At 39.6% G+C, this 24,680-nt stretch overlaps 1 protein-coding gene across 11 annotated transcripts in view; it reads right to left on the bottom strand.

Annotated features, from left to right (window-relative positions):
* Positions 1 to 24,680, bottom strand: part of PHF20 (PHD finger protein 20) — a 71,411-nt gene that overhangs the window by 30,135 nt on the left and 16,596 nt on the right. For 8 of the 11 annotated variants that reach the window (XM_048321512.1, XM_048321515.1, XM_048321517.1 and 5 more), the window contains 8 exons: positions 19,838 to 20,009; positions 19,538 to 19,622; positions 18,768 to 18,847; positions 14,850 to 15,237; positions 14,364 to 14,471; positions 13,139 to 13,315; positions 12,139 to 12,312; positions 4,859 to 5,137 (listed from right to left, as the gene is read on the bottom strand). In XM_048321512.1, the coding sequence (XP_048177469.1) occupies positions 4,859 to 5,137; positions 12,139 to 12,312; positions 13,139 to 13,315; positions 14,364 to 14,471; positions 14,850 to 15,237; positions 18,768 to 18,847; positions 19,538 to 19,622; positions 19,838 to 20,009 (1,463 nt within the window). The remainder of the gene's footprint in view (positions 1 to 4,858; positions 5,138 to 12,138; positions 12,313 to 13,138; positions 13,316 to 14,363; positions 14,472 to 14,849; positions 15,238 to 18,767; positions 18,848 to 19,537; positions 19,623 to 19,837; positions 20,010 to 24,680) is intronic. The other 3 variants (XM_048321520.1, XM_048321521.1, XM_048321519.1) reach the window with 2 other exon arrangements.

Raw genomic sequence — 24,680 nt, 5'->3', positions numbered from 1 at the left:
GCAATTCTGCAGAACACAGAGGGTGTTTATGCAGATCTTCCCCTGCTGCAAGGAAAAAACCCACATTTGTAGATCACCATGCACATCCCACTACCTAGCAAAGAGGCATCAGTCAGCCAGAATTAAGAGGAAACAGGAAAATTTCCCAAAGGATCAACCTGACAACCAGTATACAACAGGCCAGAGGTTCACCTGTGAACAGCTGTTAGTGAGATGTTTTAAGATGTCAAAGCAAGTTTGTCAACCCCACCCATGCACAATTCAGCTTTCATCAGTAACATAAGAAAGGACAAAATACCTATTTTCTTTGCATGCATTCATGTAAAAAATTCGTGCATTTAATCACTTATACACTAAGAGGACATACTGTGATTAAGTAGGCAGAATTTTCTAAAAATGAGGTTATGTAGCAAAATTTAAACCTACTGACAAAACATTTTTCCTTCTTTAAGTGCCTTATATGGACTCCACAGTATGGACATATTTTTTACAGTATCCAAACTACAAATTGCAGGTCTGTTCCTTTCTTTTCTTCCTCAAGGCAAGGAACACAGGAGAGCCAAGACTGGCAGCAACTTGCCAGACTTAGGCTACTGTTCTATACCCACACCCCAAATTGAAGCCTAATACTGTACAGTGTTTCTGAAGTCCCAAAACTGAGTTTAGCTTCCATTAGGACCAAAGCTCCTGAGAAGAGCTAAACTATGTCCTAGGAGTCAACGGGTATCAGCTCATGAGGTCCCTGTCAGTACAACTGTGCTGACAGCAGGACTAAGTGATTATTACGAGCATTAAGACGACATCAATCACCACAGACGGCATTTCCTTGCATGCACATTATCAACTCCCCTACTTGTTCACGATGTTTGTGTCTCCTGAGAAATCTTCAGCATCCAGCACGTACAGAGCCTCACCAAGGTATGACGTGGGGGCACATCAGCTGTATAAGCACTCAAGTCTTGACTTTCAGATTTCAAAAATATGTCCAGCACAAAGGCATGAACTACATGTTAGCAAATCTCCAAATGAATAGATTTTACTAAAAAGATGAAAGTCACCAATCCAGAAAAACTCCAAGTCAAGATGTCAAAATTATGACTTGCAGGTACAAAGAAAGAAATGTAGTTATTCTGTGCCTCATGCCCTTGGAGTGGTCTAGGTCAGGAAAAAACAATCTTTATGGGTCAGGAAACAATATTATTAAGAATAGCCTTTTGCAGGCACTTTATACAAAATAACATGGACGTATCTGAAACAGAAAACTGGTACTACCTTCAGAGAAAATTGTTTACAGTATCTGCAGGGCACAAGTCACAGTATGGGATGATGTACTTCAACAGTAAACTAAGGGGTTCTACAGCAAAAGAGAAGGGTCCACAAAGAAAAAAGCCTGTCTTAAGGTTAATGCATATGGACACAGAATGCAGTTCTACTCCACTTTTTTATTACAACCAGTAAGTAACTAACTGACAAATTTTCACAGATACTGTACCACATGTAATTTCCAAGCAGTAATTCTGATAGAGCATCTCCATTTGAACTAGCACAAAACCTAAGCAACTCTTTCATCTAAGACCAACACTGAGAAGTCATCTGCAGCCCAGACTCAAAAAGCCTCTTTTAGGCTTATGCATCCACATACATTTCTGCAGATCTCGATTCTCCTCTTTAACAGACAGCTAAAGGTGGCTCTGCAATGTACCTGCTGAAGTGTAATGCAACCTGAGAGCTGAGGGCATGTATATCTGTATCTCCTACAGCCCAGGGAAAAACAACATCAACTGCCACCTTCTGTGTAAGGACAATTCTTTCCTGAAGACCAAGTAGCAGCAACTCGAGAAGGTAAGTATTGTACCATGCACTTTGGGGACGAGCTGCTTCATCCTCATCATAATGATCCCATAACACTTCCTGGTAAATTAAAGAAAGAGGTATTGCCTGAACACATCCAGTAGCCATGAAGTCCTAGTCATTCTGTTTAGGCATATGTAAAATACAAGCTGCAGGCAATGGTAGTTTCCTCCTCTCTGTTCAGAGCCACTACAGAATTTCGAGAGCTACTGTCCAGTTTGCCACTTCTAAGGCAAAATCCTTCTTTGGAAAAAGGGGGAGACAGCTCAAATCAGTCCCACATTAACCTTTCCAGCTCACTCAAGCTTTGATTCCAGTATCAAGTGGCACAATTTACATATCAGAAATTGAAATTTCAGACTCTCCATTTCATTGCAAAGCAACTATATTTAAATTGTTCCTTCCCAAATCCCACAACATGGTCACTGAAGACCACTTACATCCATCATCTTTTCTATGTGTTAAAATTCTAATTTTAAGTACTGCGAAGAAAAGGTTTTGCTACTGTTACGAATATTGCACATTTTCCCACAACTTTAAAAGCAGTAAGTATTTTAACTTTAAATGTAGCACCAGACCACCTCCACCATTAATTTCTTTTATGTGTGGCAGAAAGAGTAAGGAGTCCCAGAAGTCTAAAATAAAACTTGTGAGGTAAGTGTGACAAAGTTTCTAAAGCAAGAGTATTTTCAAGTTTATGGAATAACAAAAATTACGATTGCTGAAAGTTTTATCTGTTAGAAATTGCCACCTTTACTTAAGCACTAAAATCTACCAAATATAGTGAAGTACAGTAAAAGACCTTTGTACCGAAAGGTAAAATGATTTAACTATATTCTTTTCAAATACGAGAATTTTTGCTCACAAAAGGATTGTAAAGATGAAAAGTATACCCACCACGTACCAGACTGAATTATGGATTCAAAAGCTTTCACTCTAAGCAGTACATCCTGAAAAGTCTTTTGAAAAGGTGGCGTAAGTGTTCAGTAGACAGAAAGTCTTGCCTAGAAGACTGGCCTTCTATACATGCCATTAAGACAGAATAATAGAACTTCAAATACTACAGTAAGAGCTCATGAACCTCATTAACTCTGCTTTCAACTGTATAGTATCACCAAACAAAGATTAGGGAAATTAAGAACACAATGAGTTAGGAAACAATGGCACTTAGTATCATAACTAAGATATAATGACATTGCTTTTCCTCATCAAGAAAATATGTAGTACAGGTCCACAACAGCAGGCTTCAACTGTGGAAGTGACTTAAGAACTTTACAGCCCCCCTTCCACCTTGCTGCAATGTTCAGCAGCTCTGAGCACACCCCAGGTGCTCTGTGCAGAGAGCCACTAGGAAGCGCATGATGGAAATGATCCAGCTGAAAAGTATCCATCCACAAATGGGGAAGTGGAGGGGTGGGGGCTTAAAATAAGCAAATACAGTTGCATCTAAGCTCCACAAGGAATTAGCTGCCAGTGATGACGGTGCATCTGACTGTATGCACTTGGAGGAAAGGATAAATGGAAGGGTCAAGATCTTGAGTTACTAGTCAGTGCATTCAAGACAATCACAACAAAACAACTTCTGAAATCAAAGTAATTACACAGTTTGAAAGAGCCAAAAAGAAGTCTGGTTATTGAAAAGCCCATGACATGCACAAAGCAGCTGCATGAGCAGCTCTCAGCAGACAGTCTTCAAACCATGCTTGTCTCAGTGTGTTCCTCCAGGCAATATTTGGGTTCACTTAAGCTTCATGCAGAGTACAGTACATACAAATCATTACATCCTAATGCATTTAAAGAGAACTCTTTCCCTACCTAATCTAAGCTTATGCCTGTGCATTGTTTAAAGATACAGAAGTATTTGGGGTTTACATGTAGTAACAGTATGTAAAGTCACACTGATCTTGTTAGGAACAAGCACTAGCACCTCAAATGAAAAGTCATTTTCTGGACTCTTTAGGAGAAGCAACCACGAAGCAAAGTAAGGCAGGATATATCCTGCTGTAGTGAGCTGGAGCTCTGTGAGCAACTTGCACGACTTTGAAATTCTTAAACAAAATATTAATGAAAGATCATCTGCAAAGACAAAAGATGCCACGGAATTCAGCAAGGAGAAAGATGGTTTTATAAAAAAGGCTCAATGAAAAGACAGAAGAGATGACTAGTTTTATGGACTTGCAGTACACAGAGACATCAGTCCCCAAGAGCCAAGTCTGGACAGGTTATCAACAACCACTGCAATTCACACTAGACCTAGACTGCCACTCTGGTGTCATGCCAGGCCAAGAGTGCTTCAGAGAACGAGGGTGAAGCAGAAGTGAATGTGATTTTGTGGACTGCAAAGCAGTTAAAACTTACTTTTTTTTTCTGCAAACCATTAATTTTTTATTCCTTTCCATTGCCCATCTGCTGTGTGAAGATCTTTTTCAAGCACAGCTGAAACAACTGCACTTGTTAAATACTATGATTTTTCATCCCACAGAACAGTAAATACTGCAGAAACTGGTACTGGATTTCCAGCCAGATATGTGCTTGAAGGCAGTAAAATACAGACAAGTAAAGTCAAAACCTAAAGACAAGGAAGATATAGGAGAGAACTGGAGGTACCCAAACTGTTCCCTAATACAGAAAAGGACGGAAGTCTTCAACCAATACTATTTGTAAGCCAGGAGAAAAATAAAAATCAAGTCAGAAACTCAGGGAACTGTAGTTTTTAAAAGGGAACAGAGATTTAATATGCAAATGAGCTGCTACAAAAAATTAAGAGAAGCTGAGTGGGTTCTTTACCAGAACATGCTCTTGATTTCTAGAGGAAGGAACATCTTCAGTATTATCTTTCTAAAACACCATGTTCACATGTATTATGCTTCTTCTCCACATAGAAACATGCTAAGATAGAGCCCTAAAAGAGACTCCTTCAGCCCAAAGGAAAATTGATTTCTGGTATTTTCTGCCTGTCTTGCCTGCTGCTGTTTAAAAAAAAGAAAAAGATCAGCACCATACTTACACAGTGAACCAGCTGCGGTCCGTCCTCTTTTTGACCTTTCTTGATTAGCTTTTTCAGAAGCCAGAGAAGCTCTGGTTCGAATATTTCTTTTTACAGGGTTCTGCTGTGATTCTGCAGCCTTCTCCACTCCATGAAAGTATTTCATGTGATAATGCAATAACTTGGCTTTGCGGAAGGATTTTGAACAGTCCAAGAACTTGCATCTAAACTTGTGATCTTGGTCAACAGTTGCAACCTTTTTTGATGCAAGAAAATCTGTTCTCCTACAAGGTTTTGTTACTGTAAGAACAAAACAGAAAAATTGCCCCATGCATTTGCTATATTTATCAAATGGTTTCCTAAACTTAAAACAGCAAAAAGAACTTAAGTAAGCATGCATTCAAATGTATTAGCTATGAAATGCTAAAAGTAAAATGTTAATGCCTTTTCTGCCTTTCAGATCAATAACTTTAAAGGGAGAACTCCACCCTACAGCTCATAAAAACTGGTTGTCATGACGCCACTGTTTCTATGAATAAGTTACAACATTTTACTTCCCTGAGTCCTTGCCCAACAGCTGATATCATCGTGTAGTGCTCTTGAAGATAAAAGACTGAATCTCACAGAGATTACATCCCTAAGTAAGAACACTAAAGATTATTTGTTTACAATTATTCACACCTTTGGTGAAAGCACTTTCCAAGAAAACAGTTCTGCTTCTCTGCTTACAATTATTTTGCTACCTCCTTTCTGGGTGCACAGTCCCATCACCAAAGCCTGGTTACTTCCAAAGACAACAGAAGCAGTATGTCAGAACATTTTTCAAGTAAAATTAAAATTTATTTCAATTTCTAAGCAGCAATGAAACACAAAATTGCTTGCATCTGTTACAAAATGTTCCCTATGAGCTGTACTTACTTAGTTTCTCAAAAAAGCAAGGGAAGTTTCAAGATTCATATGTAAGAACACTTTAAGGCACCTATTCCACAGAGCACTGTTGTGCAACCCAGGGCTGCATCTATCATGAATTTCAGAAACTTTTAGTTCATGTTTTTGCTAAGAAACATACAAAAAACCATTTCGAACTAAATCAGATTACTGTCACCAGTATCTGTACTCAATACAACACATGAGAGGTAAAACTGAGGAAACAAATCTAAGTAGATCTAGACAATTATCCATCACTACTACACACACAGCATCAAAAAATCCCTCTCCAGCTAGAAGAAAGGAGGAAAGGCAGTATCATTTCTAAAAAACAGCTTCCAAATACAATTTTTCAATTTGTTTTGCCAGTACTAAAGTATTTTTTCCATATTTGTGTTTTTGACTTTTAGGATTAAGAAAGAAGTGTTTAACTACAAGACCCAAACCTAATAACAGTGACTAAAATTGAAAGGATGCAGCACATGAATGACAAATAAGATATTATTAGAAGTATTAGAAATAGCTGTAAACAAGGGACAAAAGTACCCAGAAACATTATGAAGAAGAATAAGATTTTCTGTAATTGCAGGAAGGCATTGAACAGAAGAACTGTTAAAGGCAGTGTCAACCCAATCCTGGAGTAAAAACACAGGACAGTTTGTTTCCAAGCTTTTAGCATGCAGTAACAAAAGTGGTGTTACTGAGCAGGAGACTTAAAGGTTATATCACAGTGCACAGAAGCATCCTAGACTGCTGTATCTGAGGCACACAGCCTTTAGGTACTGTGTACAAACCAATCTTGGACACAGAGAAAACACAAGTAATTGTACCCTGATGCATAGGGAAAGATTAAGTCATATGTAACACCAAGCTGGTTAAAAGAAAGAATATGCAGTGAAATTGGAGAAGGAAATTGTACAAAGAAAGACACTAGTTTCAGGTGTTTCACAGTGGTCATGACCAGGAGGAAGACACTGAGGCATAGCCACGTTAAAAACATGCTGACAGGAACATCAATAAGACTGCAGCAAAGCCAGACTCACACTTGCAGAATGACAAAGTTTGCCAATACCAAAATCAAAATATACTGCAGACCATCAAAAGCTGCATTCAGGAAGAATGAAAAAGTATCTCAGGAAGGCTTAGTGCAATGGCCTGTGGGTTTAGTGAAAGCAAACACAGAAAAGTTCTCTTGACTGTAAAGGAAAAAAACCAGCATTTGGGACTACTGAGAATGCTGAGAACTGGTTACTATTTAATAACCAACATGAAGCTGGAAAACATAACCACAGCAGAAGGGAGTAATGGGGTCCAAAGACTTAACAAAAAAACATTACAAAGATGACAAGGGAAACTATTGTAACATCACACAACTGTCAGGATGATGCCCTACATCCAAGCTCAGAGCACTTCCCTCCACTGAGCTGGACAGACTCTGGAGAAGATACAGGGAATGGCTTCTAACTGATCAGCTACAAGTTAGAAGAGGAAAGGATTGCATTAGCTGAAGTTAGAAATAGGGATAACAAAGACATGGGAAAAGGAAAAGGAAGCAGACAAAAAACTTACTGCAATGTGCAAAAGGAATGTATTCAGAGTAATAAAAATACAGACGATCCCACAAAATTTGAAACAAAGCTTCAATCATTCCCATCACTACATTTTCCCTCTTTACAAGTAGCACAACAGAACTCCCAGTCACCCAGGCAGAGCGGGAAACTGACAACCAACTCTGCCACTCAGGGGAGCCTCTGGAGAGCCCACACTCCGTGTGCTCTGAAAATGACTTCCTACACCAACACCTGAAGGGGCAGCTACCATCCTCACACAGAGATAGAATTTTTGCTCACAACATATGGCACTAAAATTGGTTTCTATAGGAAAAGGTTTAGTGTATTGTCTTCAGATTTTCAGGCACTTGCTTTTTCAGAGGAGCTTGGTGGGTATTTTCTGTGAGTACAGAGGAAAATGAATGGTAAACTGGCACCTGTTATTTCTCCCATGATTATAATCAAAATTCAAACTCCTCATCTGCTTTTCAGTCAGCCATTACAATATTAAGCACAGACACTCATGGTCAAACATCGGTGTGTCCTTTAAGTTTCACTACAGAGGAAAACATTCCTTCAGTGTTCTAGTCAGCAACCCCTCTCACTCCTCACTGGGCTGAATTATCCAAGGCTCAAGCTATGACCACGCAGTGTTGAAGCTTCCAAGTCCACCAGAGGTGTTTTTACTCCATCACCAATTCTCTGTTTGATGTGACTCTTGCTGAGACAGGAATATTTGGCAGCAGCATGGTACCTTGATGAAGGTCTGCCATCCTGTGGCATCTCCTGCAACACCCGGGTAAACAATCCCAGAAAGCCACCAGTGCACAGACCTCTTCCCATTTTCCCCCACTTAAAGCTGGCCTTACTGCAGTTTTGAGCCATTAGACCGCCACACACAATTGCCTGCTAAACTGAGGGGACTTCCACTCTCTATTTCCTAGTCTCCAAAGAAATATTAAGTGAAGATCAAATTATTTCTTCACCTGCTGTTAAACTGAACACATTGAAACACTCTAAAACTCATGTTCTCTGGTGCATTATGTTCATGATAGGTCATAATAACAAACATTCTTGAGCAGACAGTTTTCACACTGTGCTTTGGACCACTTCACACCACTGGGCCAGTGTCCTCACTAATTACTTATTTCATTCAACTTATTTCTTCTGTAATCTTTGTTGTTTTTCCTGAGCTCACCAAGTGTTTCATCATTTCAGCTCTCAAACTACATTTCTTCCTTTATTTTCAAAAACCCTCTTTCTTTCAATATCTCAGTTGTGAAACAAAAACCATCTTGCTTAATTGCTCAAGTTAATTTAGGTAAGGACAGCATCCAAGAATTTCCAGTGCATCCAGAATCCACAGAAGGAGATGCCTGGTGTAAGAAATATATAAGAAAGAGCACCAATAATCACAGATAATTACATATTTATAAACTTGAGGGGTTGTGAGCTGTAACATTACCTGGCACTGCAAGAACTACTACAGATAGTATTTCCTACAGCCCTCCACTCACCATTTTCCCCCTGTGCTGGAAATAAATTGGTACCAATAAAAGCAGCCTGTACTGGGCAGTAAATCATGCAGTGCACCACTCACACCTCAACCCACCTTTGGAGGGGCCAGGTGAGGGGATGTAAAGGCTTTACCTGCACTTTGAGGTGTAACTGAAATACTGTGACCAGATTATGGTGCCTTGCTGTAAGGAGCTTTAAATGAGCAAGGCAGGAAGGACTTATTTACCTACCATATATTGTTAGGCTCAAAAATACAATTTTCACACTACCTTGAAGGGATTAAAGCCTATTCAGGGTGAGCTGCAGGAGAAACAGCCACTCTCTCAAACTGATGCAAAGATCTTATGCTTCTCCTTAACTGAAACCCAAAGCTAAGAGCAACAAAATTAGAAAAGCAGGTGTAAATATAAGGCAAATAGAATCCCTGATGCATATCCATGCAAATAAGTAATTTCAAGGGTGCTGGCAAATACTACTACAAACACAATAGCAGATCTGTGCAAAGCAAAGGCAGCTCACCTTTAAAGTAAAAGGAATTTTTAAGAGTAAACTCACATGAACAGCTGTGGAATGCTTTTAAATCTGTTTTCAGATATATGCAGAGCTTTAAATTTGCCAACAGACTGTCACATATTTTTTGGAAAGACAACTTGACTTAGCTACATTCTGATCACCATTTCTGGTCCCTTGTCATTAGAGGCGCCCAAAGCCAGCAGAACAGGATCTTAATTTTTCAGTACATGTAATTATTCAGAATTTTGTTGAAACTTTTTAGAAAGGAACTTAAGTTTTGACAAGCAATGCTATATCCCCCTTTCAGAACATGTTACAGACAAATAAATTTTAAAACATCTCAGTCATAGGGAAGACTCCAGACTGTGTTTGCTGTTATAAATGTCTGCAACCACTATGAATCTTGAATCATATACTTAACCAGTGACTAGAAAAACACCCTTTAAGAGGAGTGCTTTTGTCCTTAAAAATTCCTGATATTCAAATGCTATAAAAATCATGTTCTTCCTGTACATCATGCAAGGTAAAACTTGTACTACCAGAATGCATTACTCAACAATGCCAAATATCACACAGAGGAAAATAGAGGTTTTACAGAATTTTCCTACAGGAAGATAATTAATTCCCACTAAGCAACTAAAGTCTACAGACAAATAATAATGGTAATACTGGGTTACAATAATGTCTTTGTTCTACACATGGAAAGCTACCAATGACTTTAACTTCCATGCTGTACTTTGCGGGATCTCACATGCAATAAAAACCCTTGTCTCCCACACACAGCACCTACTCCAACAACGTACTTCACCCCTTCCCAAACCCCAAATCTCTTTAAAACACGTGGCAGACTGAGAACATAATGAACATAACTGTCTGACGTACAGTTTTATCTGGAGCTTATCTGTTCACTTGATAGTGAGTTAACTCAGCTCTCAGTCTCCAACACCAGCTGTTTTTAGGACAGCATGCCTGGGCTCTGCAACACAACTACCCCTCCGCAAGAGCCGGAAGCCACTGGCAATTTCCAGAGGCATTTCCAGATCCCACCTAGAGGCATCTACCACTGTCATGCTGCTACACACACATGCCACTACCAGGTAAAAGACCAAGCCCTGCTGTTCCCCCATCAGGCAGCTCATCAGCACTGGGGGGACACTGGTACAATCCCACAACCAAGACAGAGCATGGAGAGGGAAACACAGATCCACTTTTAACTACAAAGGATTTATCTGTGACACAATCTATGAATTTTAAAACCCTCATCTCAAACTGCTTGTTAATAAGATTTTTCATGTTGGTTAAGTAGGGAAATGTAGATTTCTGTGCTTGGATTTTGGGTAACAGTATTTACTCAAAGACTCTGCATAGCTTTTAACCCCAATCCTTAAGAAAAAAACCACCTGCTTGCCACACCTGGATGTCCACCCAGGTGGATAGATGATTTCTAATGTTAACTGAAACAACTTTTAATAACATAAAATAAAATCCATGCTCAGAAGTGTGGATTTTTATGTACCACCAGTGTTGTACTTCAGGTCAGAATTCAGTGTGAGTGCATATTCCCAAATTAACTTTAACCTAGCTTGCTCAAGTCCTGACAGAAAAGCCAGGAACAAGAGCGCACAAACTCCATCAGTGCCTTTGGGCAGGTGTCAGCCAAGCCCTGTTTCCACAACTTTGCTGCTTGTATCTAATGAAGCAAGCTCTGAAGGCCACATCCCACACATTCCATTAGTGTGAATGACACCGCACACACAGATATTACACATTCAGCTGGAATTCTCCCGAGTTTAAACCCAAATTACAAATGCTCAGCAATATCTGAAGGAGACCAACATCAAAAGAGCTCTATTTTCTAAATACTAAAAGACCATTTACACATCCAACCCGAGCGAAGGAAAGAGGTCAGTTCCTTTCGGCACTGAGGGTACACGTTAGTGGAAAGGGAGAGGACATGTCACTTGAACAGTTACACCAGAGTGAGTGAAAGAAGATACATGCAAACAGGAGAGAAATTTAAAATAACCAACAAACAACATACACAGATTACGCCAATGTTGAGCAACTGTAAATCTCTCCAAATGCTCTGTTCCACTTAAAATTAAACTTGTTTGATAGAGCATAAACTAGGAAATACGTAGTTCAAGTTTCCCCAGTTAGCTGTAGATCCAAAGATTAAAGTTAGAAGAAATAATCACAGGACAGCACTACATTTTGACAGTCTACTATCTGCGTATGAAATTTTAGTTTGAAAAGCAAGGTAAGAACACTCCCCAGCTAAGAGAAAAGAGAGTATACATCAAGACAGACACTGAAATGTTTGAACTATTTCATAAATTTGCACTACACTATTTCATAAATTTGCACCTCCAAGTCTAAACATAAGGATATAAAAATGCACCATCAGGATTCTCAGACAGCAGTAACAGTAAGGCAGTAGCAGTAACAGTTACCACATACCTGTAGCACATTAAGGAGAAAAGAACCTGACCTTTTAAGGTGCTAAGTCCAATTTAATGCGGAATTCCAAACACTGAAAACAAGCATTTGTTAACTTCATTCATGCTGAAAATATTACACCCAGTCATTTAAAAATTATGATCTCCACTTTTAAGATTGCTGTCCAACTCAAAAGCATAAGGTTAAAACTGAGTTGACAAAGAATAAAAATATGCTTTTTTTACCAAGGTTAACATTGCAAGAATGCACAATTTTAACACTTGTACAAGTACAAAACACCTGGTGTCATTTGCTTTAAGAAATGCATCAACATTAAATATGAAAAATCTGAACCTGTAGCAGCAGAAGGTTCTTGAGTTCTGACAGTGACAGAGGAAGACCCAATGTCTTCAGCTTTTTCTTCCTGCAAACTGGCATCTGTACTGAGTGCTGTGCTATGCGACGTGTTTCCAGGTGATCCTTGTTCACTGAAACTTTGGTCAGATTCAACAGGAATTTCTAACTGGACTAGAATGAAAAAAATTTAACACTGAGTAAAATGCATACAAAAGCATACTGCAGAACACTGCGGGGGAGGGGGGATCTTCATCACATTAGAGAGGAGAAAAATACCGATCCATGCTCTGACTGCTGGCTCTTGGGTCACAAAATTTTTACAACACAACTAACTTGTAGCACCCCTCTAAATTTACCGCTGCTTAGAAACATACAAGCTAACTGTCTAGAGCCCAGAATAGGACAGATCTCCTCAAACTACTACAAGAGCTCCCCCAAAAGGGAAAGGCAGTGAAGCACAGGGCAGAAAAGGGAGTATCATTTCCCCCCAGTTTAAGCATAGAAGCATCCCATTTGATGCTTTTAGTGTTCAACAACAGGATTAAACTGTAAGAACTCTGAGTTCAGCACTTGGGCTGTTACTTCTACAATCTCAAAGTGTTAAAACATTGAAATTACTTCATTTTCACAATTAGAACCTGCATTCCCTAAAAAACAAAACCAACCAAACAACAAACCCCAAACCAAACTATTTCCTTGAATATTTTTACAGCCTATGGAGCTCTCCTTTTGCAAGGCCAGTTATTCCTCTACTGTAAAAATTCCCACTACCCAAAGGAAATGCTAGGGTTACTGATAGAGAGGGAATCAAAAGCCAAAAGCAATCAGGGCAGCAGAGCAGTAGAAACTTTCAATAAGTTTTCCCTGCACTGCTGATGCATCAGGTTTTAATGGCATATATGGAGTCTGCAGGTTAAGCAACTGAAAATATAGAGCTTGCAACAACTACATGATGACCTTTTCACAAAAATCCAGGGTACAGTGCAAAGCCACTTACCCTTCTCAGATTCATTTTGGTTAGATACTGCATCTTTCCAAGGTTGAATTTCCGTGGAAGTTGTGACAAGATCTGTATTTAAAATCTCATGGCTAATACTGGATGAGAGTCTTGAAGAACGCCTCCTGATCTGGTCTCTCTCAGTATTATCTGAAGAGTTCTTAAATTTTTCCTGAGCTGGAACAGTTGTATTAATGGTACCATGCAGTTACAGGAGTACAAACAGAGGACAAGCAAGCTTTCAAGTTCTTCCCTCCCTTCAACAGCTTGAAAGTGTGTTTTTTAAGGACTAGGGCTAACAGCAAAAGCTAAAAAGCCTGGGTAATTAGGCCTCTGTAAAAGCTACAATGGTAAGTTACAAATAAGCATAAAAATACAGCAAAAACTCTCAACTTTTTTCTTCTAGTAACAGATTTGAAGTACAAATACAGATCAGTTTCTTACTGGTTTCTTATTGAGAAAAAAAATTCCACAGAGTAAAATGTACACAAAAGCATACTGCAGAGCAGTGGGGGTGTGTTTGTCACACTATACTGGAGCTGGTCTAAACAAGCTGTTCCACAGATGTAAGTAATACCAGGAGTTAGACGAGACAATTCAGACACACAAACAACCATGACTGGGCTAGATAACCTACACACACTGAAGTTTAAGACTCTGTGGTATTAAGGAAAGAGCTTTCTTCAGATCTTCCTCTCCTTGGTCATGACACTACTACAGAGAATATAATTTTCTTTCCTCATCAACACATTCAAGTTCCTCAGCCTCCACACAGAGCACACAAAGATAAAGCAGAAGCTATCTGACTGCAGTGGCTGAGTATTTACAGAGTATTAGAGTGCCCTTGCTAAGCAAAGCAGTAAATCCTCCATCTAGTAACTGAACAGTTTCTACAACTTTTAAGGCTTTTATAGCCTTCTATGTATTGGAGGCAATACAATCACTGCCATCCCTGCATCTGTGAATTTTTGCATTAAGGCTCACAACTTATGCCTCCTTTATCCAAAACCAACTTCCAAGATTTAGGAGGGAATTCCAGCATGATGATGCCACATATGAATGGCAAATCTGAGAAAAACCAGTGCTGTATTTTAGTCAATGCATCTATCACAATTCAAGATTATTCCACAGCCATTTTACCCCTCCCCCCCGCCTTAAGCTTGAAGAACTTTTATATTTATACACGCACACACACAGTGTGAGATCTGAATACCAAAAAACTCACACAAGTTTTTTTCAATCCTGGGACGCTTCAATGGAACATCACATCCTTTAGGTATTTTCCGACGTCTTAACTCTAAAGTTATGGGCTGCAGTGTCTGAGAACTTGGCTCTACAGATTTAGATGAAGAAAAATTGACTGAATACAAAGCTGTGAAACAACCCAAATTCCCAAGCCTCACAAGCTGAAATACTGGACTTGCATAAATACAGCTTCATCTGCTTTCTAAAATTTACAGATTAGGATTTAATCCAGCTACAGGTATGCTTTATATTACACGATGGTTACTTGCCTAAATCTAATCTCTGACCAAACCACCAAGGCTCCGAACTTCAATATGTTCTTGGCTGTCCTGAACAAAGATGAGCTTAAAATTTTTTAAGAGTTCATAGAGATTTAGGCTGTGAAAGAGCAAGATGCTTGTCATTCCTTTAGGTAGGTTTAAGAGTGTTCTGGTACATGCCTAAACATTTAATCTTGGCTACATACCCGTGGGAGGTGTTACTGGTGGTCGGCCACGCTTTCGCTTAGTTTCTTTCGCATTTTCCGGTGGACTCTTTACATTGTCATTCTCAGGCTTCTTCTCAATTTGTGTATCTACTGAATATTCCATATCATTCTCTGATATATTCTCTTTATCTTCTTTTCCATTCTTAGATATATTCTTTTCTGAGATCTTGCCTTTTTCTGAGATGACTATAAATTTTCCCTCTTTATCGGGTTGTTTAACTCGTTTCTCAGTCTTTAATGTCTTTTCATCTTCGTCTTTCTTTGCATTACCTGTTGCTTTCCTCTGCTCTTTAAATTTCTCCCAGTTTTCAGGAGATGACGGAATTTCATTACCTCTTTCCTTAGGCTTAGCATCACCCACAATATTCTAGAATAAAGAGAATGACATGAAAATCAAATATTGTAGTCTAAAAGCCACCCCCCTCCCCTTTGTATTTAGCAGACCTGCATCCTTGTCCAATTTTTCAAGTGATAAAAGTACACGCTCTATTGCAACCCACAGATTAAAACTTAGAGGCACCCGAACTGGTGAAGGACCTGTGCAATGTCAACAGGACAGGGCAAGAAATCCATTCTTCACCACGCAATGGCAGAAGAGATTTGCTGTTCCTTTGTTCCCAGATGCAGGCTGGGTCCCTACTAGCTTGTGCAGTACTACATAAAACCTACTTGGGACACTGCAGGAAGAGCAGGAGTCAGGAGCACAGAAAATGGCAAACAGCTCAATCACTTGGATGTGCAAACTCCTTTCCTCTCACAGAAGAGTCTCATTCAAAACAGACATGCAGTTTGCTTGTACTAAACACTGCTGCTGAAACTGCTAGGCAGAGTCATGTAAAGCAATTGCAATCAGCACAGTCATCAAGAAGCATGTGATGTTAAGAATTTAAACATTCAAATTTAAAAACAAAACTTAAAACTTTTTCTGTAATTTGTGTTCAGCATGAGAGGACATGAAAATCCTTAACAGTCCCTAATCAGCATGCTACCGAGGCAACATTCAACTGCCAGCCCATTTCCCCATAGTTCTTATTAGATAACACCAGGCCAGGAAAAACACCCTGTATGAACAGCTCACTGCTATTCCACCACCTTCCCCTTTTGTGATCAGGCTTTATATTACACCACTGAGAAGGGGTGGGGAGGATGATATATGCTGATTATGGTTTTGTCCCCTTTCAATGATCCTGCTACAGGCTGTCCCAGATGAACAGGAACCTTCTAGCTTTGCACATGGATTAATACTTGGTCATGTGTCAAGACTGCCTTTAGTTCAACTAACTTCTCACTTCCTGTTGCCTAACCGAAGCATTAAGGAGCAACCATGCTCCTTCCCAGACACAATTCTACAGGGCACAAGAAGCTTCAACTCTGACCCAGGATCAGGACAGGAAAGGCTAAATACCTCAACACCTTTTTGGGGAAAGAAAGTGGAACAGGTGATTTGAGCTACATGAAATTCTGAGAATCCACTTACAACTCACTATCTCCTTGTACTGCACTACATCTTGCCTATTCCCACCCCAATGTTCCTGTCTATACGTGGCTTACATGAACTGATACCTTTTAAGGTATTTTCAGACCGTAGCCTTCAGAAATAATACTGATGCACTAAAATGGTGAACATGCAATCTGCTCCACCCTCTATGATATTATTTCAACCATACTTCGTAGCCATGTTATTAAAAAAAAAGTCACTGTTTAAAAGTGTGAAATCAAATTGCATGCATATTTCATGAAAACAGCTAGGCAAATGGGAAGGAAGTCTTTCACATGTCTGAGCACCCCTTTTACCAGACATCCTATAAGTTTGTATTCTGCAAATACCTTATGGGAGAAGCTCCAGTGGCAACTTGAACATTAGAAAGAAAAAAAACCCCAAACAACAACTCAAAAAACAACCCTCAGGCAACTATGTTTCAACAGTTGTGATGCTCACAAAACCATGTGATTTGAATCAAGTATGTGCTACTGGAACACTCATAAGCCATCTTAGCCAAAATATTCTCAAGAAACTGAATCATGAATACAGTATGTCTGAATCACCTCTTGGTGCTCCTGAATTCTTAAAAGCTGTGTGCCCTTGCAAAGGCGCATCCACACTGTTGCAGGTCATTAGCATTTTACCATCATTGTTCACCATAGCCAGTTACACCCTCTACACAGGGACAGAGTAACACTGCAATTAAAGAAATTATGACCTGCTTATTTTGCTCCCTTCAGGAGCTGTGTGGGTTTGGAGCCTTTTCTTTTTCCCCACACAAGTAGTAAGACATGAGCCATGTGTGCCTTCATGACTCCAGTCTCTCCTCCTGAAGAACAGGAACAAGACACCTCCCCTCCACTTCCAACATGCTGCTACACTACTGCTGTGCCTGAATCCCCCACCATCTCTGAATCTTGGGCTCTTCAGTGGCTCAAGTATTTTTTTTTTTTAAATTTTACTTACGGTTGTGTAAATAGAGCTCATTAGGAAATTCACACTTTATGCTTTTTTTATGCTAAAGGACAGAAAAAAGTGTTCTAGCATAACTTAGGAGATTCTCTTGGGCTAAGAAAAATCTTCTTGGACAAAGGATAAAAGGAGAAAACAAAACAAAAAAAAACCACCAAAACCACCAAACCAAAAACCCCTTTTATCTCCTTTCAAAACCTTTCCAAAGCTATGCAGAAACAAGAAATTTCCTAAAAGGGAAACAAAATATTTTTATTTTCTTATGCAGAGTATTTCTTCAGATTGTTCAACTTCATTTATTTAATGCTAAATACCATAAAAATTTCTCATGGAAATGAAGAATCTGCAGTAGTCACAATAATACTTGTATTATTCAACCTTCCACCACACACAATGATAACCACTTAAAAGCTATTAAGGGCACTTTATGGCAAATCTGAAATAGTGTTCCCTTCCAGCTTGGCCAATACAGAAATCTGGAGGACTGGTATACCTCTTCACAAAAGTGAGAAATTTAAATTGTACCACTGACATTCATTACTGGAATGTGTGTTTAAGACTTGTGCTGGAGGGACAGATTCAATTTCTTTGCTCAAAGTTTCAGAAAACTAAAAGCAGAGGGCATGGCAAAAAACCCCATAGGTTACAATTACCACACAAGAATGTGTGGCAAAAGATAAAACTTAAAACCCTACCTGTAATGAAAATTATTCTGAAGCAGGTACTTAAGAAGTTTTAACCAAGTTACTCAAGACCAGAACTTGGTCAGCATTTCCTATGTGCCTGCACATGAAAATCGAAGTACAGAGCAGCACTTCTTCCTTCTCACCATCAGCAGGACAATTTTATTTTTTTTAATGCAGTGGTTCACTACTACTTTCTATCACGAGCTTGAACCCACTGCATTGAACAGGTGAAGGGTTGGTAAAACAGCCAAACCACAGAAGGAAAACAAGGAAGAGCTAAAAAGTTGATCTTCTCAAATCTGTGAGAAGATTAATAGCCATGTTCCTTAAAAGTCTCATGAATATTAAGTAATTACTTTGGGAAAGAATAGTTTCTGTTCACTCCCTAGTTTTCACTCCTTTATTTTTAAGACATATATTTAAACTAATCTCAGGTAAAACAATCACAGCATGTTTCAAAACCTTACCACTAGCTTTAGTATGTACATTTTGAATTTTCCATCAATTTTTAGAAATCTGTTTTCCTTGTATACCTATGATTTCTTTAGTTCAAGAGGTGCATTTAGAGAACCTGAGAGCTTTGCAATCATACCACAAAGATTCACACAACCTTTCCATTTTAAGGGACTTCATTTCAGACATACTGTATTTTAGCAATAAAGGTTTTTCATTAATTTCATGTCTTATAATTCACCAAATCTAGCTACCTGAACTGTTCACTTCAGAATATACTAGCTGCACAAACACCATGCTTACCTGATCTTTGGAAAAAGCTTTGACATGAATGTTTTTGACTGTCTGAATTACACCATCATAAAATTTCACAGTGTATGTACCTAAAATATGAAAAAAAGAGTAAGAGTTCAAAGATCAGAAGTTACTTAACACAGCATCAGCTAACAGCTCCAATACCCCAGATGCAACATTAGCTCTAAATGAAAGCTGCCTTATCTGTGTTGTTAGAACCCTCCACAGAGTTCCTATCACAGGCCTGGGAGACACAGAAAAAGATACCCAAAATAGTTCTGGTCAGAAAAAAGGTGCATGTCTAATCTTAGAGTTGCTCCTCAAATGCACCTTACTCACAAAACCCCAAAATATTTTTGATTAAATATTCCAACATATAATTACACAGCCTTTTTCTCCTTGACCTTATAACACAGGCAATCTAAAGCAAGCCCAGCACTAGAACAAATCCTTCACACTTCCCTGATTTTTAAGGGGGTTTTGCAGCTCTGACAATAGGTTTTATTGCAGTCAAATGCAATAACAACAAATTTAAGAAACAACTTTTCCCACATATATACTTAAAGCAATTACTGACTGGATATCCCAGCAGGAAGACTTTATCTCATAAACAGGATAAGAGGTTAAAAAAGTTGATGACAGACTAAAACACGTAATTGAAAATGCAATTTTTCACAGCTGATTTCCATCTGCTATAGTATCTCTCCACCTAAGCAACCAGGTTCCAGCACAATTAAAAAAGCATGACTACCAAGCATGACAAAACCAGGAGTCCTTACCATCTTTGTTAACAGAAGTAACTTTGGCTGGATAGAAGCGACAGTCAGACCAGCATGCCAATACCTGATCATTGATATGAAATCCCTACAAAACAGTAGTTAAAAGTGTCTTCATCTGAGAATTACTGAAACATACAACTTTATCAAAACATTTCAATTACTAGCTTTCCAATGTTTAAAAGAAATCATAAAATTTACACAGCAGGTAACACAGTAACGGTGAAACATTGTAAAGGTCATCATTCATACAACTGCACATTAAACTGTTACACACACAAATGTCCTCTAATTTCTACTTACTGCACAGCCTTCTTCCTCATGTAATCCTTCTTTTCTTAACTGTATTTTCTCTAAGGGACGCAAATAAGGACTGTCCCAACAAAACCATTCATCGTATCTATGGTTCCAGCGTTTGAAATGGATAAGTACTTTCCCCTCCTCATAATCAATTTCTTCAATGTGTGCTGGATACCTGGTCAAAGGTAGATTAAAACATTTTAATTAAGAATAAGGTAAACTGTCTCAGACACTTGATACAAATAAACCTTGGTTTAGCTCCTCCAATCTTATTAATTTGACGTACCACTTGTATAAGCAATAAAGATACTACACAATGACGGAGCAAAGAACATAAGAAATCCCAAAACTGAACAGCAAATGCAAACATTGGCTGCAGCAAAAGGAGACAACTAAGGAGTTCTTAGTCTGGGGTGGAAAAAGAAATTTAACTACAGATCCAGAAGTCAGAAGGACCTTCCCTACATCTAGAAATGTCACATTTTACAAAATCAATAGCTTCAATTCACTCTTACCAAGAGTAACACCTGGGGGTCAATACACTCACTTCTCTGAGATATCCACCACCAGGCATCATGAATCATCTACCCAATGTAACACCAAAAACCCAGAAGGTACATTAAATGTAATTTAAGTTTTAGATTCTCAAAGCAAAATTTCATCTGCAAAATCCTGGGATTTTTAAATATAAATTTCTTAGTATATTAGAAGTAGAGGAGTCTCAGATGAGATTCAAATGTTTCTGATCAGGAAGACCTTGTAGACTATTTCTTTAAATTGCATTGGTAATTTATAACTCAGAAACACAGCTATTTCACTACCCCAACTGAAGATAACATTCCAAGTACAATGCTTTCTCCTCCACAACAGTAACATCAGGAGAAAATTTCCATTTGTCAGTGTTTTCAGTATTTTGGAAGAAAGGCAAGACCTCAGTGAATTCTTGAACGAAGGCCTGAAGACAAAACTCAAATCCGCAAGTATTCTTTATCTGGTAAACCACACTTGAAAGACAGAAAAAGTGGTAGAAAGAGGTGGCATCTCAAAAGGATCAAACCTGATGCTAACAACAGAGCCCAGACACGTAAGAATTAAGACTCAAATGCAACCCAGGCTACCATTCTACAATCCTACACAAAGGGAACGCAAACCTACCTACAACTGAAATCCTCCAGATGTAAGACATGTCCAGTCACGACTTCACAAAGAGCTTCAAACAGGCCTTGCTGGAGACTTACGCTGCAACCACAGACTAAGGGTCTACTTAACACTCACTGTCACACATCTCAAGCTACGCCATTAGTTCATCCCAATGTATTATGAAAATGCATGCAGCAAAGGCTGTGGAGGAGAGGAACTCAAATGGAAGATACTTATGGCAGGGACATCTCTAACTGGTTACCAGCTCCTTGGAAAAAAAAAAAGAAACTTCCTTCCTGTGACAGTCAAGATATTTTATATTTAGGTAACTCAAGTACTGTCCTCCACAAGTTCATGAGGGGGCAATAGTCACAGTCACAACCCAGTTCTACTAAACACAGATTATTTTTTGATATCACTAAGTACAGGTAATGACAAAAATCAGCATCCCATTCCCTACAGTCTGAGTGCAGCAGAAACAGGTAAGAAATCCCAGATCCTCTCAACAAGAGAGCAGCCAGAAGGGTGCTCTTGCCATTGGGACTGCAGTACGCCTAGGACTTGTCTAGATTTTCAAAGATGAAGAGGGAAGCTGATAAAAAGGACAGAGTGCTGACTCAGTATCAAGCTAATAATCCTGTCCAAGCAGATAACCACCTCTGGGAAACACAGTCTACTTTTCTACCACTGAGATGAGACAAGCCCAAGTTACAAGAGTCAAGTAACTCAATGATGCAAGACTTCTCCCTGCTTCATATCCAGCAAAAGGAGGAACTTTCTCCACCAGAACTGTCATCCCAGAATGACACATCAGTGTCATCTGCACCTATCCCACTTCACTGACAGGAGTCAAGATCATCAAGAAAAACATATCTGACAATGAGACCAAATTTCAGTCTACCTGACTAAGTGTGGTTGAGCTAGAGCTCCCTGCCAGTTCTTGGAGAATGTGCTGAAAAGCCTCAGCATCTTCTCTTTTTGAAGCAATGAACATTAGTAAACATACACTCAGTGCTCTTGACTGAAGCACTATAAACCTATGAGCAGCTGTGCTAGATCTACCCATGATCTCTGACAACCCCTTCTCCTCAACACCACCTTCCTTTCAGAGGAGAGCATTGGCAGCTCCAAAACAAAGCAGAAAGGTTCAAAGGTTCTCAGCAGCCCTGAGCAGCACACACTGACAGATCAAGCTTCCTTCCTCTCACATCTGTAGCCTTTTGTAGAACTGGGCAAGCACACCACATCAGGAGGCACAAGTGCTCACAGATCTACACAGAAGAGTAATAGAGTATTATCCATACACATCCTCCAAAAAGCCTGTGAACATACCAAGGGGTAAAGGTAACTTAAAAGAAATTCAGACTTGTTTATCAAAAAAGCATACTATGAGAGAATACACAAAGTGAAAGGCCAATAGCTGAAGCCTGGCTAAGGCCCCAGAGTACAACTAAGATATGTCCAGGGTGGCCCAACACATCCTCCCCCAAACCACAAACGAAGTATTCAGCTGACTCAATGGGTATTCAAGGCAGCTAACTGATCCTGGGTAAGAAAACACCAAATGGTACTGATTTAAATATTTATCTAAAACACTTCTAAATCAGAGACAACTTCTTGCAACAGACAGGGAGCGCAAAACAAGTAGTCTTCCAGTTTAATTTGAAAGGAATGATGAGCTCATACCTTTCAAGGACTTATGACCTGGCTACACTGTAAGGGAAAACCTTTAAGATGCCCAAACTGCTGGCATTAGTTTTCTAAGAACCTAAGTGACAATCAAAACTCCAAGAGTGTAATTCTGAATAGACTATGGTTAGCAATGACTGGCAACTTCAGACTACAGTGGTCAAAGCACAGCAAACAGGATGAAAATGGGTTTATGGTAGACAAATGTAGAACTATCCTCTTCTGGGAAGAGGTAAATATGTGGGAATTCTCTGGACTAGTCTGTCTCCCTTCTCCTTTCCTACATACCAAAACAGAATTGCTATAAACCCCCACTCCCTTGGAACTAGGAAGGGACAAGCTTAGCGCAGTCAAAGCAATGCAGAGAGGAAAGGAAGCATCCAGGAGAACCAGCACCATGAAGGACAACAGCTGTAGTGGTTCATCTTTTCAGTACTTAGACCAATTCCTGACAGCATGAACAACTGAACTCCTGGGACTGACAATCTGAATTGTAACATGGTAGCATCATACTCTCAGTACTACTCAAGAGCTCTAACCAGAATTGGAAGTCCCTTCACATCCATTTTACTCAGACAACAGACAGAAAAACTTGGAGGTGTCATTACAACAAGGTAACAAAAGGTAACATCATTTGCCTATTGCAGGCATCCAGTGCAGTCATCCTCTTCTCAGTAAAAGAGGATGCAGCTAGCCAACACTCAATCAGTTTTAATGATCCAATGCAAAAGGTTTCAGGAAGTCAGTTCAGCTGGGACAGTGTGCCCAAGTCCATGGCTACAGCAACCTGTCTGGGATCCCTCCATTCAGGGCTGCCCTGCTGTAGCAGTCCCTGTCCTTCCCCCTCTGAACTCCAGCACTAAGAGACCTTTCAGCATGCAGAGATGCTCTCTCCCTACAGTGACCCGAGGTCAACAGACACAAATCTTTCATGACAGTTTTGATGCATCAACCCAAGCCCTAAGAACATAAGCCAAGCACTAAAGTACTCACTGTACTCCCTGGAGTTCAAATATAGCATATGACAGGCAACTGCACCAGGAAGTGCAGTGCACTTCTGATATGCTATGATTCCAAATACAACAAAGCAACCTCTGGTACGAGCTCTAAAGATGCAAAATTCACTTTGCACGTTGGCAAGGAGCAGGCTCCACATTGACTACATACAAAGTTTTTTCTTCACTAGGGTGACAACACATCCAAACACCCCGGAAGTTCTTAACCAGCAATTTGGGGCACAAGCCATTGCCATGAAAGAGAGGTATATGGCACCTTGACATGAAATTTTTCTGAAGTATCACTGCCAATGGAGTGGCAATAGCGGCCTATGAATTGACTGATGTATTTGGTACGGAGAACAGAAATCAAAGCCAGCACTTTAACCAAACAGGAGACTTGTGACTATGTTTTAGTGACAACACAGCAACAAAAGTACACACAAGAAAAGCTTGGACCTCCAAAGGTCTAGCACTGGTATAAGCAAGTGTCAGCAAACAGAAAATCCTGTGCCCCCACAGGAGTGCACTGTAACCACACCATGGAGCAGTCCTGGTCGCACGGGGGCAGATGAAAGCAGCAGAGAAAAAAACCACAGTCTGCTGTCCTCTACAAATCCACTGCCAGTGAGTTTTGTCAGCACTGATAGTCCCCAGCTCTTAAAAATTTTCATTCAGAAACCGTGAAAATGGAAATGCACACAATCCAGGGTTCAAAGCTTAGCAAGTAAACAAAAGATTTCAGAACTGGAAAGTTCATAACCTAGCTGTGAGATCGGAGTTGCAAAGCACTGTGTGTAGGAGTCATTTAAGATCAAGTGTTTCCAAAAATCAAAGAACGTGGAACAAATAGCATATCCAAAATTCAAATTTAAGCCAGGGGATATGCAGAAAGTAGAGCAGGTTGTTGAAGTCCTCCCCCACATAATTTTCCCATGCAAGAGCTATGTACTCAGACACTGTTGTTGAGCAAACATGCCAGAAGGATAACCGTCATGGACACGAGTTATTAGCCTTACTCA

The sequence above is a fragment of the Corvus hawaiiensis genome, chromosome 17 (genome assembly GCF_020740725.1).
Source record: "Corvus hawaiiensis isolate bCorHaw1 chromosome 17, bCorHaw1.pri.cur, whole genome shotgun sequence".
Lineage (NCBI taxonomy): Eukaryota > Metazoa > Chordata > Aves > Passeriformes > Corvidae > Corvus > Corvus hawaiiensis.
The sequence above is the reverse complement of the archived record's forward strand: the minus strand, read 5'-3'. Positions and strand labels throughout refer to the sequence as shown.